At 42.2% G+C, this 14,660-nt stretch overlaps 1 protein-coding gene across 5 annotated transcripts in view; it reads left to right on the top strand.

The window, feature by feature from the left end:
- The window catches only part of si:dkey-172j4.3 (diacylglycerol kinase eta), an 82,048-nt gene that overhangs the window by 57,149 nt on the left and 10,239 nt on the right, over positions 1-14,660 (top strand). For 4 of the 5 annotated variants that reach the window (XM_051075734.1, XM_051075733.1, XM_018674088.2 and 1 more), the window contains 18 exons: positions 235-367; positions 650-756; positions 910-1,035; positions 1,907-2,009; positions 2,402-2,561; positions 2,706-2,814; positions 3,719-3,858; positions 4,894-4,981; positions 6,135-6,226; positions 8,572-8,671; positions 10,173-10,238; positions 11,267-11,438; positions 11,529-11,654; positions 11,826-11,910; positions 11,993-12,100; positions 12,784-12,880; positions 13,041-13,148; positions 13,896-14,009. In XM_051075734.1, coding sequence (XP_050931691.1) covers positions 235-367; positions 650-756; positions 910-1,035; positions 1,907-2,009; positions 2,402-2,561; positions 2,706-2,814; positions 3,719-3,858; positions 4,894-4,981; positions 6,135-6,226; positions 8,572-8,671; positions 10,173-10,238; positions 11,267-11,438; positions 11,529-11,654; positions 11,826-11,910; positions 11,993-12,100; positions 12,784-12,880; positions 13,041-13,148; positions 13,896-14,009 — 2,034 coding nt within the window. The remainder of the gene's footprint in view (positions 1-234; positions 368-649; positions 757-909; positions 1,036-1,906; positions 2,010-2,401; positions 2,562-2,705; positions 2,815-3,718; positions 3,859-4,893; positions 4,982-6,134; positions 6,227-8,571; positions 8,672-10,172; positions 10,239-11,266; positions 11,439-11,528; positions 11,655-11,825; positions 11,911-11,992; positions 12,101-12,783; positions 12,881-13,040; positions 13,149-13,895; positions 14,010-14,660) is intronic. The other variant, XM_018674089.2, reaches the window with a different exon arrangement.

The following is a 14,660-nucleotide window of genomic DNA, read 5'->3' as shown; positions in this document are numbered from 1 at the left end:
AGTCATTATCTTATCCTTGTATCCGTGTTTCCTCTGGCTGTTTAGTACAGCATAAAATATAAAAAGTCACCGTCCTCATCCTGTAATATCTCTCCCTCCCCGGGCTAGTTATTTTGATGTAGCCCTCTCACGATTCTCGTCTTGTCCCTTTGTGTTTCCACCTCCTGACCTGAGCTTGGTTTAACATGGAGTTTGGATTGTCTCTGTCTGTCTCCTTCCATATTCCCCCTCCAGGCCAGCCAGTTCAACATGGAGCATTTCTCCGGGATGCACAACTGGTACGCCTGCTCGCACGCCAGACCGACCTTCTGCAACGTCTGCAGAGAGGCTCTGCCAGGCGTCACCTCCCACGGCCTGTCCTGTGAAGGTACGTAGACACAAGATGCACCCAAACAAGCATCCATCTTTAAAGGGCCAGTGCAATTATTTTTTTCCTGAAAATTCTACACAGATACAGACGTCAACATTTACCATCAACCGATTCATCTGTTCTTGATTTGTCATATTCTTTTACTTAATTCCTGCATGTCCCCAATAATGAATTACAAGGGCAACAATCTTAAATATTTAAGAATACCTTAGATAGAGCATCATTTCATCTTGTATTATTATCTCTGCTAGTTGTCATTTATTATTCTGTCTTCTGCAGTTTGTAAGTTCAAGGCTCATAAGCGCTGTGCAGTTCGCTCCACCAACAACTGCAAATGGACCACACTGGCCTCCATAGGAATTGACATCATTGAGGATGAGGAAGGGGTGAGTGATGAGGCTCTAATAAACTGTAACATGTAAACAGAAAGCTTCAGCATAGTCAGTTTGGTGTTAAAGCTCAACAAATACAAGGCGTCAGTTCAGATGATCCACGGTTTGTGTCTCGTGTTCTCAGTGTTTTTCCTTTTTCCTCCGCAGGTGTCGATGCCACACCAGTGGCTGGAGGGAAACCTGCCGGTCAGTGCCAAGTGTGTGATGTGTGACAAGAACTGTGGCAGCGTGCGACGGCTGCAGGACTGGCGCTGCCTCTGGTGCAAAGCCATCGTAAGTTGGAATGATTTTAGCTCCCACCCTGTCAAAAACCTGTCCTGTCAAATCAGTGTTAGAATTTATTTAGGACAGCACCGCTGCAGCTGAGAGGTGGTTCCAGTTCACGTCTGACACTAGCAAGGTTTTATGTGATCATATGTTTAAAGTAGATCCACGCAGATCTACGCAGATGAAACTTTTCATTGTTCCCATCTCGCTCTGTTGCCCCTCGAAGACTCAAGGTCTGAAAAGTTCACTCGAGTCGTCAGAGTAATGGGATGGCACTTAAGATGGCAGCTGAGATCCTGAAGGGGAAGAGGAGGAGAAGGAGGAGGAAAAGAGAAATGAAATGGAGCTGATTAATTCCCATCAGCTCAAGGCGATGCAGAGTCTGACCTGATGCTCTGACCACCTCGAGCAGGATGAGGAGGGTCATTTTCCTGTGTGAGGCCATTAACAATTACCCATTAAAAGAGTATATGAAGTCAGTTAAGATAATAATAATAAGACAGGGCTTATTTCAAAATATTTATTTAAATTTTTGCAGTAGAATGGATTCCGCCGCGCAGAAAAGTCCAGTGGAATCGTCCTTTAACACATTTGAGGAGCGATGTTACTTAACTCTGTCTCACTGTTCTGCTTTGCAAAGGCTGCAGAACAAATGAACACATATAATGTAAAGTCTAATCCTCACAACACACACACACACACAGGCATGTACACAAATGAATCAGAGTGGTATTTGTAAAGGTTATAGAACTGACATTTGGTGGGTTTCAGAGGGATATAATGACCTTTCCGCTTCTACTGAAATATAGAATTACTATGGAGACCACTGACTTATCTGTGTGTGTGTGTGTGTGTGTGTGTGTGTGTGTACTTGCAGGTCCACAGTAGCTGTAAAGAACAAATGGGGAAGGTGTGTCCCTTGGGTCAATGTCGAGTGTCAATCATCCCTCCCACGGCACTTAACAGCATTGACTCAGATGGTGAGACACTTCTTACACCTACACACACATATAGACTTTGCTCTTAGCATTAGGTTCAGAGTTCAGGTATGTGTACCTTTGAACAGGGTGTGACACCGCGACCAAATCCTTACATCTATGATAAAAAATAACAGTTGAACAATGAAGGTTTTGGATTTTAGCGTGATCGATCAGAGGTTTTCAGCAGAAAATGAAGTGTTTGCTACATATTTGTCAAATTTAGGGCTGTTTTTGTCGTGTTCCTACATGATTTGAAGTTAAAAAAGGTATCTATTGTCAGTTCTGACACAGCCACAGTCACGTACAGCTTTCTGAACGTGAACAGCAACGTTTGACCTTGATCTGACAGCTACACGCGTCTTCCAGTCAAAATATCAAACCCTCTTTTCCAGGCTTTTGGAAGGCCGCCTCGGCGTCATGCTCCAGCCCCCTCCTTGTCTTGGTGAACTCCAAAAGCGGAGACAACCAGGGGGTCAAGTTCCTCCGCAAGTTCAAGCAGCTCCTCAACCCAGCTCAAGTCTTTGACCTGATGAACGGAGGACCAGAGCTCGGGTACTTGCTTTTTGGAGTGTGGATGATCCTACAAGCAGTTTTCTGTTTTAACGTGTTGAGAAATAAGTGAAATAATCACCAGGTTAATAGTTAACAAACTTAAATGATATAATTTTCCCTCCTCTCTCTCTCTCTCTCTCTCAGCCTCCGCCTTTTCCAGAAGTTTGCGACGTTTCGTATCCTGGTGTGCGGAGGAGATGGCAGCGTGGGCTGGGTGCTCTCGGAGCTGGATAAACTCAACCTCCATAAACAGGTGAGAGCGACGAGGTGGACGAGGAGGAGGTGGAGGAGGAGGTTGAGGGGATGATGATATAACGCTGATGTGTAAGGTAGCTGCGGAGAAAGCTGATGGGCAAGAGAAAGCAGCGAGCTACTGTTAAATCAAGCTGTTATTCAGAATTACATTCATTCAGGAGGCGATGAAAATGCATAATCCTTCACCTGAGGTCACCTGGATTTGTAGCTGTAGCTGGCTGTGGAGTGGCTGAACTATTAATGTCATTGAATTAATAAGGATTAATGAACGCCGCCACGTCGGATGACATGGATTTTTATTTTAAATTTGCGTTTAATTTGGATAAATACTGTAAATGCCACATCAAATCAGTTTGAATAATTTAAGGTCAGGTCACACTTGTCTGATTAATCAGTGTGATGAATTATTAGAGTGTTTCACAGCGTTTTGACACATCAGCTTGCTTTCCATAATCATCGTCTTTACAGTATTTGTCTGTGTGATACAACATGTTACAGATCCTGTATTCAGTTTAATCCTTAAGTAATTAATCTTACTACCATGCCATGTGGTATTCGTGCACTCACTCGTCATCCCGTTGATTTAAAGCCTCAAAGAAAGTAACATTAAGATTTTAAACGTCTGCAGTTTCTCTGTGAAGGAAGCTGAGTGAAAACTGTCTCCCAACACGACGCTGAAGTAATTAAATACTGACGTGACTCCAGCTTCCTCTGGATGAACGTTGGCTTTGCTTCCTGAATTTTAATTTTGATTAATTAGACGTGTATTTTCATTGACAAAAATAGTGTTCAGTGCAGCTTTTAATTAAAAATGGGTTCGTAGATCATCTATCGATCAAGCCTCTGATTATCACATTTATCTGTTGTTAAAAAAGTAACCGACTCTGCTCTCTCCTCTGCAGTGCCAGCTCGGCGTGCTGCCTCTGGGCACAGGCAACGACCTGGCTCGTGTCCTGGGCTGGGGAGGCCTCTGCGACGACGACGCTCAGCTGCTGCAGATCCTGGAGAAACTGGAGAGAGCCACCACCAAAATGTTGGACCGGTAAGACCAGGGACAGTCATGACAAAACCTTTTAAGACTTCCTGTTTTTCATTTAGTTCACAATGTGGACTTTATGTTTTCTTACAGTGCAACTTGAGCTTTGAACTGTTGCATCATATTCTTCAGAGGTGAATGAAGAAAGAGTGAGGCTTTATTGTCTTCTAGTAAAAGTCTGTCACTTACTGGAATGTGAAACTACGTACCTGACCGCATGTGTCACACTTCAGAAATGTACAGTATGTCTGCTAATTTCGTGCCATCATCAGTTTCATCATCTTCCTCATTTTTTTAATACTTCCTTCTAAAAGCCGTTATCACTTCATCCAGGTATTTAACCCTTTAACGGATTCATTCACACTCAGTTATTGTCAAAAAATAATGTATCCAAAATAAAAAGGTTTCTGTTCTTCAGCCATTTTGATTACAGTCATAATCCTGGTCTACTGTAGGTAACTCTTTAGTTTACAACCAGGAAGTAAGAAGAGAAGAGATAGAGGCACAGAGATGATAGAAATATAAAAACATGTTTTGCCTTCGTCTATTTTTTTGTCATAAAAACAGAATATTTGACTTGTAGTTGTCCCTCAGCCACAAGTTTGAACCAGTTCTGCCACCAGGGCCAAAGCTGCCCACAGGTGGCGCGCTGTTTTTAAAGTTTAAGGTTTACAAGAGCCTGAATATGTGTTTGTCAGAGTTGTAAATTGTTGATAAAGTAGGAGCTTATGTGTGAAAACAGCGAGGTTTTACAGTGGAGGTCAGAGATTAAATATCTTGCTCTGTGGTTTTTCAGCAGAGCAGAGAGTCTCTCAGAGGAAGTTAAACATTTGATTTGAGAAAAGGTGTTAAAATGTGTCTTTGTCCTCAGTTTGAACTTTGTCGATCTGTTGTTTTTATCAGCAGATAGAAAGGACTTGAATGCTTGTGTTTCGATTCCCTGTCTCCTGGCTCCTCTCTCAATCTGATTAGCTGATAATAACTTTTTTTTTTTTTTTTTTTGGTCTGGTGCTTGACGTCGGTTTATGTGTGTGCTTTCAGATGGAGCGTGATGACATATGAGGTGCCCAACACCAATAAACACACACCGATCGTGAAGGAAGACGACAGCCTGGATTCTCCCCTGCAGGTGAATTACTCTGCAGAGCTTCCAGGGAGCTGTCTGCTTTTTTTGACAGATGGTATCCATAAATTAGCTCCCACAAAACCAGCTCTCACAAGTGCCAAGAAATTATTTTGGAAAACATCCACTGAGAATCAATTGAGCCTGGCAGCTGGAAGCCAAAGCAATCAGACTTCAACCACAGGGAGCGGTGTAGTTATCGACGGAAGGGCAGCTCTGTATTTTGAATTTTAAGCTGAGCGCTACTTCTCAAATACCAAAACTACATTTGTAGTTCAGTGTTTTAAAATCATGGTCATGGCAGGACTTCATCTGCATAACCCATTTCTCACTTTGAATTCATTCAGGAGCTTTTACTTTGGTGTAAACTTCTGGTGAAATTTCCTGGAGCCCACGTCATACTTTTCCATTTTTAAAACCCTGATGCAAAACCCAGAAACAGACCAACAAGTAGCACATGTATGGAGTCGATCCACATTGTGAGGACGTTGTTATTTCAAGTCTGACTCATGTTGACCTGAAGAGTGAGTTTTTTAATCTTACTTCAAACCCAGGGATGTGCATTTTGAGTTTTTCCATTTCGTGGCCAGTGATTCTGTATTGGTTTCCATGAGTTGGTTCACTGAGGGCGGAGGATTTTTGGCTATTTTTTTTTTTTTAGCCATTTTTTAGGTTTCTTGAAGAAAACTAAAAGAAGTCCAGTTGCCTTCAGCCATGACCTGGATGACTGATAACATACACAGACATAGTTAACTAAAATGATAAACGTTATACCTGCTAAACATCAGCACGTTAGCATGTAGCTGGTACAGCCTCACAGAGCTGCTGGCATGGCTGAAGATGTGACTCTAAAAGCAAAGATCAGAGGATTTCAGAGAGGAAAAGAGAAGTTAACCATGATAACGCAACCGTGATAATCAAGGTGCATTTCAGTTTCAGTTCCTTTTAGCTCATATAAATCCAACACGCGTTTCCAGATGTGACAGCAAAATGCTACGCCACAGCTGGCTGCTCAGAGAGCTTCTCCTCCATGGACAGATCAAACTTTAAGCTAAACGATTTTAATTTAATCACCTGTGTGTTCAAAAATGTCCGTCTCCGTTTTCGACCGATCTCCACCCTTTTATAATTCTAAAAGTTTCCTCCCTCTCTCCCTCAGGTCCACATCACTCAGTATGCAGACTCCGTGGCCTCCCACCTCGCCAAGATCCTGGACTCGGACAGACACAGCGACGTCATTTCCTCTGCCAAGTACGTGCCACGAATGCCTTCTAAAAACAGGAGACGGGATATAAAGAAGGAGAGAAAAGTGTGTAGAGGGTGAAGGATGAAGGTTGGGTAAGGAAAAAAGAGAAGAGGGAGATTAGAGAAGAGAGATGATGAGAGGAAGAAGCAGAGAAAGTGAGGCGAGCGAGCGCCCGGTCAATGAGTATTGATTTTTTTTTTTTTTTCCCTTTCCCTTTGGTCTCATCTCTAAGGACACACACACACTTTCACACACACATACAGAGGGGACAGTGCTGTCCGGCTGTAAGTGAAAGAGACAGATGAATCAGTATTTAGGGGTCGTCCTCAGCGCGTTAGTACATTAGTCGTCTTCCTTTGGGAAAAGTCTTGTGGCCATTACAGGGCACTTTTCTCCACGGCTGTGTGTGTGTGTGTGTGTGTGTGTGTGTGTGTGTGTGTGTGTGTGTGTGTGTGTGTGTGTGTGTGGTGTGTGTGTGTGGTGTGTGTGTTTTAACCTGCTGATTGTAGTGCAGCACATCCAAAACACCTCTGGGACTTCAGGACACACTTCAAAGTATGTTTTTATCTAAACATAACACCAGTGCTGTCAAACAGACAGAGTGTGCCTTTACTGCTTTTGTAGCCACAACAGTGGAATTTGAACAGGCTTCGATTAACACTGAGGGCGTCAGCGAATTCACTGTGACACTTTTCTTTATGTATTTCCCCACTAATTGATGTGAATTAATTCACAACAGGCTGCCTGTCCTGAAGTTCCTTGGTTAATGTCTTAAAAATCTAAAGAAATATAGACACAGATGTTTATTCTAATCTTAGATTGAGGATTGATCTTGGGAGTTTACGTCATGTAATAATGTGATTTACTGTGATAGATGTGTTGCCGTCTAAGAAAAGACACTGTAGCAATGTAAGACTGCCGTCAGGCTCTAATGACTCCCTTTAACCATGAACAATCACCTGTTACTGACAGAACAGGGTCACATTTTAACAATAAATGATGGATAAACTGGAGGCTAGAAACGAGCACCTTCTTCTACTTTATCTTCATGTTTTATTAAATGATAATAACAAACAGAAAGACGGCAGAAGAGGCCTCCAGGAAGAGCGCGGTAATTCAAAGATAAAGCTGATTATTAACAATGTGATTGTCATTAATGACTCAGTAAGGAATGCCACGCGTCAGCTGTGGAGGATTGTTTTCAGTCGTCACACAAACCTGATTTACTATGTTGAGATGATTTATTTAAATACGTCTGCATACACGTATCAGGAATTCAGCACGTTGCGACTGTTAAACACCAGAAAATACAATTCCTCTTGTGTTAACTTCAGACAATAATGATGCTAAAACTCTTTGTATATATTAGTTTCAATATTCCACATTACACCCATTTTATTTTCCTCCAGCTGTGTGTGTCGTGACTGTTTGTGGTCCAGTCATATTTGACTGATCACACTTGTGGTAAAAGATAAATATGTAAATAATAACCGTGAGGTTGCAGACCCTCCGGGCACATTCAAGTGATTAGTGTGGGAACATTTTTCACCTTGGACCTGTTGTTACACCCTTATTAATTACACAAGAGACTAATACAGCTGGATTGTTTGATCTGGAAGCTTTTACAGGGTGACGTAACTTTTTTTTTAGATGTTATATACATTTGTTTATACATCTTTTTAGGTGCAATCAACTTTGCAACCAAAACAGCTGTACCTTTCTTGCCTGCAGCTGTAGAGCAGCAACACACGAGTGATTGATTCCCTTTCTGCAGCTTCCTCCCACCTCAGTCTGAAAGGACATTTGCACAATATTCAGTAACATCTCACGTTCACACCAGACTGAGCACGTGACCGGCCTCAGTTTGTAGTCAAACATCTGTAATTTCCTCTGATCCAATTTGGAAATAAAACCCGTCAGAGCAAACCCGCTGAGCCGAGCAGGAGGACGAGACTTTAAGAAGTGAAGCATGTGTTGTTTTTTTTTGAGCAGTATTCATTTTACTTGGATCCAATATTTGTCAAACCGCACGAGGACTGTGTGAGTTTGGAGAAACCTCCCTGCTGAGTCATACAGCAGCAATGTAACAGCTGTGAGTAAATAGTGACTGTGTGGAGGCGACGTAGCTGACAGGCAGGTAGGCGGCGATGAAACAAGAGAGCGTGTGTGTGCTTGTGTGTAATCTCCAAACACAGCGGCTGCACCAGTGAATCACCAAATCTGCAACGTTTCAACCCAATAATGTGTTTTGGTTTTCAGCGTTAATCATGTTAACATTCTCCCCCCTCTCTCCCCCTCTCCCCCCCTCTCCCCCCCCTCTCTCCCCCCTCTCTCTCCACCTCTCCGTCAGGTTCCTGTGTGGGACGGTGAACGATTTCGTGGCGGAGGTGGGGAAGGCGTACGAGAGAGCCACAGAGAACAAGGAGGAGGCAGATGCGATGGCAAAGAAGGTAAATGGTTATTGTGTGTAATCGTGTGTGTTATATAAGAGCTTGTGTAACAGTAACTAGTGGGTAAGTGTAGGTGTGTGTGTACATAATAGAGAGAGTGAAACAGAAATAGTTGCGTTGAAGGTTCAGTGTCACCATTCCCTCTTTTACTGTTGTGTGCCTGTGGCGGTCCATGTTTTCTATCTATTCAATTATCTGACTCTTCATAAGAGTTTGAAAGAGGCTGGAAGGCTGAGTGTGGAAGAGGGGTGGAAATGTTTTGTAACAGAGTTGAAAAAGTGGGTTAAAGTGGCTCCTCTGGCGAAAGTGCTGCCTTTTCCTTTTCAGAAAACCCATAACCCCTTCATACTTTACTCGTTTTTGTTCCGTTTTCTTTCTCTTTATGCGCAGACTTGATCTGTACCCGGATAATCTGATCCACAGGCCTTTGCGTTTGTAGTACACCTGGTATAAAAGAGTGTTTGTATTATCTCGACTCATGTGCAACCAATAAAGGCTTTTAACTGACTAGATCACACTACAACAACATATCCAAAGATGTAAAGACCTTTTCAGCATGCAGCAGTCTCCATAAGCCGTGTATGGACAGACAACAGTCATCTGATTACTTGATACTGAGAAAAATGTCTAAACATAGTACAACTGCTACTGCTTTCTGATGCTGTTGTCACTGAAAAAAAGTTTTGATTTGACTGAGTTTTGACTCTGAGAGAAGGTGAGAGGTTTTTTTGATTCAGCGGTCAGTGAGTCGGCCGTTACAAACACGGTCAAAGCAAAAGAGTTTCCAAAGGCAAGTGCATACGTACAGCACATTTCAACAGCAAGGAAAGGAAATGTTAGATAGAAAGGGTTAAATGGAAAATAAAAATAAATACAGGAGTAGAATGGAGAGAAAAAGTGTCTCAGAATATCTGATGAAATGCTGCAGCCGCTGGTTGATATAAAACACTTAATAATATCAGGCAGTGGGGAATACAATGATTTCTTAGTGGATGTCAAGGAGTTTTAAACTGGATTGTTGGAGCGGTTGTCTGTCACCAGCAGGTAAAAAACCTGCAAGTTTGAAACTGCAGAGAAAGTCACACTGAGAGAAAGAGTGCTTTGCCAAGATCCCGGCTTTTGTGAGACATTTCCGAAAAGAGAAAATCCTTTCATCCAGCAGAGGCGGCTCGAGCCTTCGCCAAAACCCTCCTGTCAGAGCGCTTTGAGCTCCGTCCCGCCTATCCGTCTTTCTCCAAATAATGTGATGCTTTATTGATGCCCAGCGGGAAATTTGCCTATTGCTTCTGCAAATAAAAGACCTCTATGTGCTGGATAAGAGTGGGTATTGATTTCACGCCGGTTTCAGGTGTTACTGCAGTCGCACAGATGAGATTTTAAGAAGTTCTGCCTGGCATTGATGTGTGCTCCATTTCCCAATTTACACTCCTCTTATATGGTTTCTGAAGTGAGCAAGGGAGCACAAACAATAAAAAAATCTCTTTCTGTGTCTGTCTCCCAGTGTGCATTGCTGAACGAGAAGCTCGATTCCCTCGTCAAGGCTTTGAGCGAGGAGGCGGAAGCCCAGGTAATAACAAAACCAGTTCTAATCAATGTGTAATAGTCAAAGCAATCAGTGTAGTGTTACATTATTTGGATCAGATGAAGTGTTTTGCTTTTATCCTTCTGGAAAATGTGATGAAGTATGACTAATAACACAGAAGCAGCTTGTTTAAAGATAACAGTCAATTTAATGATAAAGCAAGTGAAGCTAATGTAACACTTTATGGATATATCACATTTATTTGATTGATTATTTACTGTTGAATTAACAAATTGTCATTTCCCAGCATATTTTTGCCTCTTCTGTGTTGAACATGAGGTAATTTTAACTCTGAAAAAAAATCACTTTAATCTAATAATTGTGATTTAAAACTCCAGGTATACGCATGGAAATACTCTTTATTGATCCTGGTTACGATTATTAAACTTGCAGTTTGGAGTTTTATTCTGTGTATTATTTCTTGAGATAAACTGAAAGTTGAAACATGAGACAGCTTTTAAATCCTCCCCTGATCCTTTACAGAAGTGAAAACAATGGCTTTCCTCACAGGGGCTGCAAAAACAAAACAGTGTGCACAGCTTTTTGCGTCTCTGCTCCCTGTGGAGTCTTTTATCCACAGATTGATTTTTGCTACTTTAAAAGAAATAGCACAACCCCCAAAATGTCAGAATGATTTCAACCTCCTGCTCAGTGGAAGAGGAGAGGCGAGAGGAGAGTTTTAGCTTTGAATCAAGCATCTATGTGTATTTTATATTTGATAAATAAAATATGGATATATTCACTCTCCAATGGTTGTGCATGTGAGTGAATATATATCACCTGCTGCCACCTTTTGTCAGAAGTAAGAGGGAGAGCAGATGTCGCACCAGTATAGGGCTCCGGAGGGCAAACATTTAGGAATGAGGAGACATTCTCTGGTGAAATATTGGTGCTTTGGTGAAACTCTATGATCATAAAATGAAAAATCAGGTAACATAAGGAATTCTACAAAAACGTCCAGAAAATGTTTTACAAAACTAAGAGGATTATTTCCCCTCTCTGTTTTCACCCAGGTGGTGCCAGCAGGTTCAGTGCCGAGCCAGGAGAGCGGCGGCTCCAGCCCCGGAGAAAGTGGCGGCGAGTCTGGTTCAGAGGGCAAAACGTACCGGTCCAAGGAGCAGCTGATGCTCAGGGCCAACAGCCTGAAGAAAGCCCTGAGGCAGATCATCGAGCAGGCTGAGAAAGGTAAGAGGAGGAGTCTGTCTGACCTTGGTATCTTTTTATATAAGGCGTCAAATCTGGTTTGTTTTGTAAACATGAGCATGCTGTGTGCAGCTCACCGACCGTTCGTCATCATTTCAGTGGTGGATGAACAGAACCGACACACGCAGGTCCAGAGGATGTCGTCCTCGTCCTCCATCAAAAGAGAGAACAGCGAGGAGCTGAAGGATGCTGAGCCACGTAAGTGTCCCTTTAAGTTTGAGCTCAGGAAATGAAGTGAAGGGACAGAGTCTAAAAACTCTGACCTCTGTGTTAGAAAAGGAAAAGGTTTGATGGTGACGCATGTCTTTGTAACGTGACGCCAGTTTTCACTTGGAAGACATTTAATTTACCCATCATGCCTCCTTCCAGGTCAAGGAAGCTTAAGTCCGACCTCCCCAATCGTCCTCGAGAAAGCAGAGAGCATCAACACCGTCACCTTCAACGAAGACTCTGTGTAAGTCTGTTTCTATGTGTTTTTGCATCTGTATTAATCCGTCATGATGTTGTAATGAATAACCCATATCCTGTGTCTGTAGACAATGTTCAGAGAAGTGTGTGATGAACAACTACTTTGGCATCGGCCTGGACGCCAAGATCTCCCTGGAGTTCAACAACAAGAGAGATGAGCACCCGAAAAAATGCAGGTACGAAGACACATACACACACACGTGACAAATTGTATTGTTGTACCATATCCAGCATCACACACACATATTTAGAAAATAATTAACCCTCTTCTTTCCTCAGAGGATTGTCAGTTTTAACACATATTCGTCATAGAGCTTACGTTGTTTTCTGTTGGCATTACATCTGTTTTTAACTACGACTCCCAGGGTGCATTGCAGCAACTAATAGTTTGAGGAAGCCGGAGATCACAGTGCTGAGAACAAATTGGCAATACAGTCTGCAGCTTAAATCAATTAACTTTTGGATTCTGGGTCAATTCCTGAATTAATTAAAATTCAATTATTTCGTTGGGTTTGTTTCTCCATAGCAACGGTGCCCAAGGCTTATGGGTATTGTGATGATTAAAGCTGGTGGACGCAGCAAAAAGCTTGTTACAGATTATTATATTATCTGGGAGACTGTTATGTTTCTATGTTAACTGACATTCAAGATATTGGGATTAAAAAGTGGTGGAAAACATTTAAAGAATCCGCAGCATCACCTCTTATCGTCATAAAAACTAATGTTCATTTTCTGTCACTGGCTGCAGTGACTCAGCTTTATCTGATTTATTGATCTCATTCTCTGATTCATAAAGTTTTAATCAAATGAAACAAAACCAGCATTGATTGGTTTCTCCCTCCCTCGTCTCCTCCTGCAGTAGTCGCACCAAAAACATGATGTGGTACGGAGTACTGGGAACCAAAGAGCTGGTCCAGAAGACGTACAAGAACCTGGAGCAGAGAGTTCAGCTGGAGGTCAGAAACACACACACACTGATTTCTCTTAATGAATGAGGAACAGAATGTAACTGCTTCTGTTGTGGGCAACAAATTGCTGTCAGCTGTTTTCCTGTAACATCCTGTTTTGTTTTGTTTTTTCAGCCTGTCTAACTTCCTCTCTTGTTTCTCTTTTCAGTGCGACGGTGTTCCCATGTCTCTGCCGAGTCTGCAGGGCTTGGCTGTGCTCAACATCCCCAGTTATGCAGGCGGTATCAACTTCTGGGGAGGCACCAAGGAGGATAACGTGAGTGTAGTGAAAGTAGAAGCATACAGTAGCTTGAGCCACACATTTAAAGGTGCTATATGCAAGTTTTTGCCATTGCGTTAACCAGTCAAGTTAACATTAGCAGTAATAGCTACTCTCTTAGCAATAGTTAGCAAAGACAAGAGGTTAGAATACGTCCTCTGCGAGTCCTACAGTGTCTGTCTATCACAATGCGGTATTATGAGACAGGTTGGGCCTGGGCTAAGTGGTTAGCACGCTAACTGCAGTAGAAAAAAAATAAAAAGAAGAGCAGGTGGTGGTGACAGTCGCTTTCCGAGAGCTTCAGCCATCATTGCATTTGCAATACAAGATATTAGAATACACCCTCTGAGCAGCGTTACTTCAGTCTGAACACCACAGTGAGTCGCTATCGGAAAGTGATGAGACTGGCTGACAGGGCTGGGGCTAGCTGGTTAGCATGCTAATCTCAAAAGTCAAAAAAGTAAAAGAAATAGAGGCTAAACAAGAGTTGATATTGCCGTTACTTTCCACCACTGGAGACAGCTCTTGGCGAGTAAAAGTTGACGTTTGATGCTGAACCTTTTCAACTTTTTCAAGACTGCTAAGTTAACAGCTGTTAATGCTAATGTTGGCTATGTAGCAATAGCAAAAAACGTAAATGTATTTTTTTTTAATCATCGAGAAGTGACATCATATATTTTAAACTGACTACATTGAAAGTAATTTAGCTGACGTCCTTTTCTCTCATCTCCCTCATACGTTCAGAACTTCGGAGCTCCGTCATTTGATGATAAGAAGTTGGAGGTGGTGGCGGTGTTTGGCAGCATGCAGATGGCCATGTCCAGAGTCATCAACCTGCAGCACCACCGCATCGCGCAGGTAACACGCATGTCGAACTCACATTTATAATCACAGTTACAGTCTCAATTTTATTAGATTAATTTCACAAGTTCTCAGCTTACAAATAGACTTCAGACAACTACAACATTAGAAAACACTTCAGTTGTGCTACCAAACATTTCTTTGCACCAGAATATACCTAGATGCACCAGTGTTTATTTAAGTCTTCTGGGCCTGAAGTGAATGAGAGATAATCCTTTTCTTTTCTGTCTTGCAGCTACAGTTTAATTAATTTTGGGTTAAAGGAGATGGGAGCTTGTTTTAGGGAATGGAACAGAACAGAAAGTAACTTTATTGACTGTGACGGGCTGGGTTGCAAACTCCTGTTTTTAAGGAGATAAATCAGCTCTGTTGTTTTACGGGCATTAAGCGCCAGTGCAGTTTGCTGACTCTTAAGCCTGAAGAGCAGACAGTCACCCTGTTAAACAAAAGTATATAAAATTAACATATTCAGCAGATGTATTTGACAAACAATCACCAAAATGTGCCACTGTAGCCTGGAGCTTTTACAGGAAACGCTCACTTTCCAGCAGCAGAGGACAGAGGAGGTCAAGCGAGGACTAGCTGGTTTAAAAAAAACAAAAAATGAAAAAAAGAAAAGCACTCTGTGTATGGGGGGGGGGACAAAAA

The sequence above is a fragment of the Lates calcarifer genome, linkage group LG14 (assembly GCF_001640805.2).
Source record: "Lates calcarifer isolate ASB-BC8 linkage group LG14, TLL_Latcal_v3, whole genome shotgun sequence".
NCBI classification, from domain to species: domain Eukaryota; kingdom Metazoa; phylum Chordata; class Actinopteri; family Centropomidae; genus Lates; species Lates calcarifer.
Note: the sequence above shows the minus strand (reverse complement) of the source record. Positions and strands in the feature narration are given on the sequence as shown.